Raw genomic sequence first — 8224 nt, 5'->3', positions numbered from 1 at the left:
GAATTTTTCTAAATAGAAGTTGAAGATGTCAGAAGAGATAATTGTTCAGTAATATATTTTTCCATAGAAATAGTTCACGATATTGAATTTGAAATGAACTGAGTTTTAAATAAGATTTTGGAAAAATAAAATTATCATTTAAAAATTTTGTAAGGAATTCAAGGAATTTAGTAAAGTGTGTGGGGCATTCACTTTTTTTTGGTAATGCAAGTTTTTTTTTAATTCATTTTTTGTTCATATTTAAATAAACATGGTTTATCTCCAAAGATATTTGGAGATAAACTATGTTTCTTTAAATATTAACAGCATAACTTGGTATGTATTAAGCTTATAAACATTCAGTGCATTAAGTTCTTTTAAAAGACATTCTCCATTTAAAGTACTGTTTACGCCAAATATAATCCTGCAAGCATATTTATGTTTACTATAATTTTTTTTAAAAGTTTTTTATAGTTGGTACTTCGCCATGCAAATTTGCAATACAAAATACATAATTTTTTTTTCAAAGAATCAATATTTTGAAATAGTTTCATTCCAAACAGTTCAGAAACAGTTTTGGAAATTTTATTTTTAATAGATTTAGTATTAGATTTTCACTGGGAGCTGATAGCCTGGAAAGAAAAAAAATATATACAGCTGCGGTTTAGCCAGGTATAATAAAACTGAATGAAAAACTTTTTTGAATTGGAATCTACACGACAAGCATTTATATCTTTGCTGCTGCATGCTGGATATGTACAAACATTTCTTAGCTAGTTGTTGAATTTTAAAGAATTAAGTCATCATGGTCAGATTTAAGAATTAAGATGTTAAGATTAAACTTGTCGTTTGAAAACAAATAAAACCTGCTTCAATTCATAGTTGCTGTATGAATCTTTTAAACGAATAATTATTTTAACATTAATTTTAATTATATGTAAAAGCACTGCTAAATTAAAAGCAAAATATTTAAATTCAGATTTTGGATTAAAATTGTTTTAAAAAACTCTAGCATTTAAGAGGCTCCCTTCATTAAATTGCTTTTTGGCAGAAAAAGTACAGGGGAAGAGAACAATTTTTTATAAAGTACTACTGTGTCTGACAATTTTATTTTAAAAAATCCGCTAATAATACTTATATTAAATATATTTGAAAAATGAGAGCGTTTTATGGAAGAATCCTGACGCGTGATATAATTGCAAAAATGTTATGTGGTTATTGATAAAAGCTTGTGATACTTCGACGTCTAAAGACAAATTAAAGATTTATAAAAGTTTTTGGGAAAATGAGAATTAGGTAAGTGTTTGAAGACTTAGATTGTCATATAATGGCATACTTTGTTTGAATTTGTTTTTTCGTTTAAAACTGCTTCAGCGAACAATTAGATTAATACATTGCAAAGCTCAGCTAAGAAATGGTTGAAACTAGTATTTTTATTAAAATATTCTTTCAAAAATATATTTAAACAGTTCTACATGCAAAACGCGCATTGCATGCGTTGTAGTGACCAACGTGTGACTATCAAATATCTTCAAAGGTAATTTTCAACTTACTCTCTCGCCATATTTATAAGTGCAGGTCCACCATGTGCTTGAATTTCCTGAATAAAATTATACTCCAGTAAACAGATATATAAATATTATTCTATAAGTTATAAAAAAATCTTTCTGCTTTTAAAAATATTAATATTATATTATATATAATATTATATAAATGATATAGTTTTTCTATGAAAATTTATAATGTTAAGCATTTAAATAAAATAAGATTTTTTTAAAAATATTTTCGCAACTACTTTTTTACATCATAACATAAGCAAAATATACTTCCATTACGATAGATTATATTTAACCAAATAATGCTAAAATATGCGTTACCAAAAATACCGAAAAAATATAACACTCAGTTAACAAAGAAAAAAATTTGAATTTAAGAAGCATCAGTTGAATATATTATGAAAGACTTGATACCGCACCGAATAAGTGCTGTGGTGAATAATTGCGATGGTGGTGTAGTTTAGAAAACATGAAAATATGTTCATATAAATAAATATATATATAAAAAGTATATTGAAAACCAAATAATTTAAAAAAAATATACATACCATAGATTCTTGAATTAAGGCGCAACACGGACAACAGCAATGACAAGCGATATCTTTTAGAAAAGACCCCTATAAAAAAAAAAAAAAATTATAAAAATTTAAGTTTAAAAACAAAGAGAAACAGGAGTTGACTATGGAAGACAATAGAAACTAATCTAAAAATATATTTAAATCATCGCGTTTTTTTTTCACTAAACTATTTTAATATTGTTTTTTTTTTCACTAAATTATTTTAATGTTTTTTTTAGTTTTTTTTAAAAAAGCTAGTTTATGAAAGTATAACTTTTTAACTTTAAGTATTTAATCAATGCAAATTAAATGGTCACAAGTGACTAGTAGCTAGTGGTCGGAAGCCCCCCTCACCTAAAAAAAATACATAAAAAGTCCTTTTTGTCTTTAAAATTCTTATTTATTTATATTTTATAATTAAAAGGGTCCAATAATACTACTGGATCCTTAATTGGTGATGGTAGCAACCAGGGTTTCGCTTGTAATATTAAAAAAATATTTTTTTGTTCTAAAACTCCAAGTCATTTATATTATCAGTATTATATACATTAGTATATATATATATATATATATATATATATATATATATATATATATATATATATATATATATATATATATATATATATATATATATATATATATATATATATATATATATATATATATATTTATACATATATATATATATATATTTATATAAATATATATATATATACATATATATATATATACATTTTATCACATTTAGATAAAATTTGAAAACTTTTAAATGTATTTTTATTAAAACTTTAATAATTTGTACTTATGGTTATTGAATGGTAAAAAAAAAATCACAAAAAATGGAAGTGACTGCAGAAAAAAAAAATTTTTAAACATAGTAAAGGAACACACAAACAAAGTATTACTAAAACCTAGCAAAGGCTGATCAAAATGGAATTTAAATGTTGATTAAAAAGATACGTTGATAATCAAGAATATTCAAGTTTTAAATACATCAAACTAGTCGAGTTAATTTAAATGTTTTAATATTTATTTTAAAAATGATTATTTCAAAATACTTTGCGCAATAAAATAACTGTTTTATATAAAAAAAATTAACTGTCGAGAATGAATAGAAAGTTTCAAATAGGAGCATGGGCACCGGCAGGATTTTTTTATGTTTCAGATAGGGCACTTTAACACATTGTGCAAACTCCAAACTTAAGTATGTTCATACCTATGCCAAATGAGGAGACCTTGCAAAAATTTGGGATGGCTGAGGCCTGGAAACAAAAAAACCCTAAAAGGCTTGCTCCCCATGCCCAAACGTGAGGGCACTGATGTAGTATAATTTTCAACCTTACTATCTTAAACTCAATTAAAATTTACACCCCTCATTTTGGGGAGGTTGGGGGTCGGAAAAAATGCATGGTCATAACTTTTGTAATTTATAATATTTTTCTAAAAAATTTAAAATCTGTCGATAAATTAAGTTTAAGTTTAAATTTAGTTTAAGATAGTAAAGTTTAAATTTAAATTAAAGTTTAAGTTTAAATTTAGTTTAAATTTAAAGTAAAGTTTAAGTTTAAATTTAGTTTAAGATATTAAAGCTGAAAATTATACTACATCAGCAAGGGGGACCAAACGTTTTAAGGCTTTTTTGTTACCAGGCCTCTGTCATTCTAAATTTTGCAAGGCCTCTTCATTTAACATAGGAATAGAAATTAAACTTCATTTAACATAGGAATAGGAATATGAAAGAAAAAAAAAATTGAATTTTAAACCAATTTCAAAACTCTTCATTTATTTGAACTTTTATAGCTTCAAGCAAAAGATGAAATTAAATTGTATTATTAAAATTGAATTGGAACTTGTATTACTATGTTTTTCAAATTCAAAAATAGTTTTAAAACCAACAATGAGTTCAACGACATAAAATAATAACAAAAACTTACATCAATTCTATATTTTTTCCGAATTTTTTCTCTAGTTAAAGCATCTGTGAAAAAACCAACACACGTCATTGAAAGACACCCGTACAAAAGGCAATTTTCCCCAACAAATTCAGCATTTTTACCAGCAGTCAGACAAGGTATAAAACATGTTATTAAACATGTGTTTAAATCATTAAAGAATCCAAATATCTTCTTTGAAAATTCAGGCATTTTATAACTAAATATTATCAATTTTTTTTTCAAAAACTATGTTTTTATGGCAAAACAAGTTGTTTTTTTAAATTGTATCTATAAAACAGATTAAAAATTTATTTTATAAATGTATAAATATTTTATTTTCGAATAAAGCATTTTAAAAAACATTTTCCTGACAAATATTTAAAGATTTATCCAGTTAATAATAACTTTCGAACAACGGAATGCGAACGTTTCAGCATTCGACGGTTAATTCGAAAATAAAACAGAAAAATTGTTCTTCCAATAATAATTAATTTATAATCAACTAAAAATAACTTTAAAAGTGCTGATATAATGAATAAAACGAATATATAAAAATATATTGAAATCAATTTAAAACCGGTAATCCTCTTTTTAAAAATTAAAAAAAAAAATAAATATAACTATTACGACAAGAAAAGCAGTTTTTATTTATACTTATTGTATTTTATTTTATTTTCTATTTTTTATTTTAATCCTGTTCCTACTAGTTCGCCTGGTTTCAATGTTTTGAAACCTGGTTTCAATGTTTTGAAACCAGGCGAACCATGTTCAATTTATTGATAAAATCTAATCTGAGTTCTTGAATACTTTTTTTTTTTAACTATTAATGAATTGTTATTTATTTTACTTTTATTCAAATTGGTTTTAAAATATACATTAATATTACGGTTTTTGTATATTAAGTACTCTTTTATTTTTAATTATCCGTTCTTTATTTATATATTACCTTATTACAAATTGTTATATATTTTATTTACATATTTTTCAATAAATACTTTGTATATATGCGTATATAGTGTGGCTCTTGTAAATACGTATTTTTAATTAATTTATTTTTTGTTCTTCTTTAATTCTTTTCTTTCAGCTTTTCTTGTTTCCTTTATTATTACTCTTAACATAAATATTGTTGTTGAAGTATTTCTCAAACTAATTGTTATTTATTTTTACATTTACAATTTTCAATAAATAATTTGTAAAGTTTAAATATATTATATAGTTATTATAAATACGTACGATTGGGGCTCGGTGATAAGTCAAAATAATGCCTTCTACTTGCCCCGCCAGTGTTTTTATTTATGAACTTTAAACTACAAAAGTTATTAAACGGCGAAATAACTGATTAAATAAAAAATGTTTGACATAAAATGGAACCGCAACCATTTTACTTGTGCTAATTATTATTTATTTATAATTATTAAAGTAATTATATATAGTTGTACATAATTAACATATATATAATTAACAATAATATTAATTTAATAATATAATTATATATAATTAACATTTGCTAAAACTTGATCTTTTACTAGAGTTATTTTCTAGAGTTATATTTTTTAAGCGGTCATCAAAATGTCATAAGATATATTTTTATTTTACATAAAAAAATTTCTGTTGAAGAGTATTTTATTTCATTTTTTGATCACAATACATGAAAACAAATATTTAAATAAAGTTTTTAAGTTCTTTATGATTTGTTTAATACTATATCCTAATTGGTAATAATTAAAAATTATTTTTTTTATATCATTTTGAAATTTGTTTATTAATATTTTTAATATTTTAGATAATTATTTTTTACAGTTTTTTCTTACTGATCAGACGCGAACAAGACGCCAATTACGTAATATTTTTTCAAAATTCTGTCGACTGTTATAAAGGAAATGCATCGATTTCGTAAAATATAAATAATCCACAAGTTTCTTTATAAATTCTTTCAAAATTATATCCAGTGTTATAATATAAAACTAATAAGGAAAAAAGTGTACTGACTTCATAAATAGAGTCTAAAAACTCTTGTTAACTCCAAAACTTACTTTTTTTTCTCCAATTTTATATCCTTACTTTTTTTTAATTTTAAAAGTTACTTTTTGTAACTAGAAAAAATTGTTCTTAAAAAAATTGTCTCAAAATTCATTTACTTTTATTTATTTTATGAAAGTTAATTCTCGGTTTGAACTTTTGCTATTTTGAAATTTCCAAAGTTTTTGTAAATGCTGGCATAAATAAAAAATAATTTATTGCGACGGTCCGCAAAAATATTACACGTAAATATTACACGTAAAAGCCGATGTCTTGAATTATATTACAAAAAAATTACAAAAATATTACAAAAATATTACAAAAATATTACACGTAAAAGCCGGTGTCTTGAAAAAACCACAAGAAACATTTGATAATATGTATATATATATTTCTTGTGGGGTTTTTTTTCAACACATGTATAAAGGTGTATTTTTTAGGCAAATTAGGTTTTGAAGTTCTTAGCAACCTAATAGCAACGTATTTTTCAACAAAAAAACTTCCATTTATTCCAGCTTCTAAGCCAAAATATCTTATTTATACCACAGTGTGTTGTTTTTAATTGCTCGGTGTAGTTAAGACAATTTTAAAATGTTATAGCGTCTGTATGATATTTTGTTGACTACGACATACTTCTATTTAATCAGAGATGATAAACGGCAGAAATCTTCTCGCCTCCACGTTTCTTCCGCAGCTATTGACGGCCGCTTCCGAAAACTTTTATTGCCTGCAGAATGTACTGGCTTCCACCTCCAGATGCTGCCTTCTCCAAACTGGAGGCCGCCGTTAGAACTTTGTTTTAGAGGCAGATATTTTTGATGCCACCGCCAATCGGGAGGCGAAAGCCACTGGGGGCCGCCGTCAGAAGATACTTTAGAGGCAAGGTGATTTGGAAATTGCCTGCAGTGGCTTCCGCTTTTTCTTTGGCGGCCGCAACCAGAAGCTTTATTTAGAGGCAGAATGTTTTGGAGGCCACCGCCAATCGGGAGCCGGAAACCACTGACGGCCGCAGTTAGAAGATATTTTGGAGGCAAGATGATTTGGAGGCCGTCTCCAGTGGCTTCTGGCATTCCAATTGGTTGCACCCGCCAGAACTTTTTTATTGAGGCAGAATGTTTTGGGGGCTGCCGCCAATCGTGTAGCAGAAACCAATGACGGCCGTTGTCATAAGTTATTTTGAAGGCAAGACTATTTGGAGGCCGCCTCCAGTGGCTCTTGCCTTCCTCTAGGCTGCTGCCGCTAGAACTTTTTTACAGAGGCAGAATGTTTTGGAGGTTGCCTCCAATCAGGAAGCGGAAAACACTGGCGGCTGCCGTCAGAACATTTTTTGGAAGCAAGATGATTTGGAGACCGCCTCCAATGGCTTCGGCCTCCCAATTAACTGCTGCCGCCAGAACTTTTTTATAGAGGCAGAATGTAATCGAGGCCGCCGCCAATCAGGAGGCAAAATCGGTCATTGTCAAAAGATATTTTGGGGCAAGTTGATTTTGAGGCCGCTCCTAGTGGTTTCTGCCTCCCAGTTGGCTGCAGCCGTTAAACTGGAGGTGAAATTTTTGCCTCCCGCAGCCTGAAGTTGAAGTCAAAGGGGCAAATTTTCATTAAAAAAAATATTTAATCTTTTAATTGCTTATTAAATTAAAAAAGTTTGTTTTTAAATTAACAAGCAATTTAAAGATTAATTGGATTCAAATATTGAAAAATTGACATCAAAATTGCGTTTTATATGAAATTTATTGTTAAACTGACTATTTAAAAAAGTGATGATTTTGTCAGAGTGGTTTTTTTTTTTATAGCTATCAACAAAATTTAAAGTTTTATATTCAAAACAAGAGTTAAAAGTTGGACATTTTATGTCCATGCCATTGGCTAAAAAATCTTTTCCACAAAAATTAACAAGTTTGAAGAAGTCGCTCATCAGTTGAATAAAATTTTGAACAAGTCGCTCATCAGTTGAATAACAACTGTCATTTTTCAACCATAACATTAAATTCTTAATTTTACTCATTAGATATTGTTAAAAATTTTTGACAAACCCAAAATTCTTAAATGCTCATTAAAAATTTTAGAAGTTAATATCGGTTTGAATTGAATTTTTTCCAATAATCAAAATTTTTATAAAAATTAATTTTTTTTTTGAAAATGGAAAATGCGCATTCGTCGAATCAAATGTTATACT

At 26.6% G+C, this 8224-nt stretch overlaps 1 protein-coding gene across 1 annotated transcript; it reads right to left on the bottom strand.

The window, feature by feature from the left end:
• Window positions 1-1407: 1407 nt before the first annotated feature.
• Window positions 1408-4338, bottom strand: LOC136084338 (uncharacterized). The gene is made up of 3 exons (XM_065804377.1): window positions 4030-4338; window positions 2084-2152; window positions 1408-1579 (listed from the first exon to the last, which is right to left on the bottom strand). The coding sequence occupies exons 1-3, from the start codon at window positions 4237-4239 to the stop codon at window positions 1529-1531; spliced, it is 330 nt and encodes a 109-aa protein (XP_065660449.1). The 5' UTR covers window positions 4240-4338; the 3' UTR covers window positions 1408-1528.
• Between the last annotated feature and the right edge of the window lie 3886 nt (window positions 4339-8224).

This window comes from Hydra vulgaris, chromosome 08, assembly GCF_038396675.1.
Source record: "Hydra vulgaris chromosome 08, alternate assembly HydraT2T_AEP".
Taxonomy (NCBI): Eukaryota; Metazoa; Cnidaria; class Hydrozoa; order Anthoathecata; family Hydridae; genus Hydra; species Hydra vulgaris.
This window is presented reverse-complemented; position numbering and strand designations above follow the sequence as displayed.

What these genes read in the sequence shown, in the direction of transcription:
- LOC136084338 (XM_065804377.1), bottom strand. Translation starts at nt 4,239, where the DNA reads ATGCCTGAATTTTCAAAGAAGATATTTGGATTCTTTAATGATTTAAAC. An exon ending in GGAAAAAATATAGAATTGAT is followed by an intron (nt 2,153 to 4,029) that starts GTAAGTTTTTGT and finishes TTTTTTTTATAG; the next exon opens with GGGTCTTTTCTAAAAGATAT. An exon ending in CCTTAATTCAAGAATCTATG is followed by an intron (nt 1,580 to 2,083) that starts GTATGTATATTT and finishes AATTTTATTCAG; the next exon opens with GAAATTCAAGCACATGGTGG.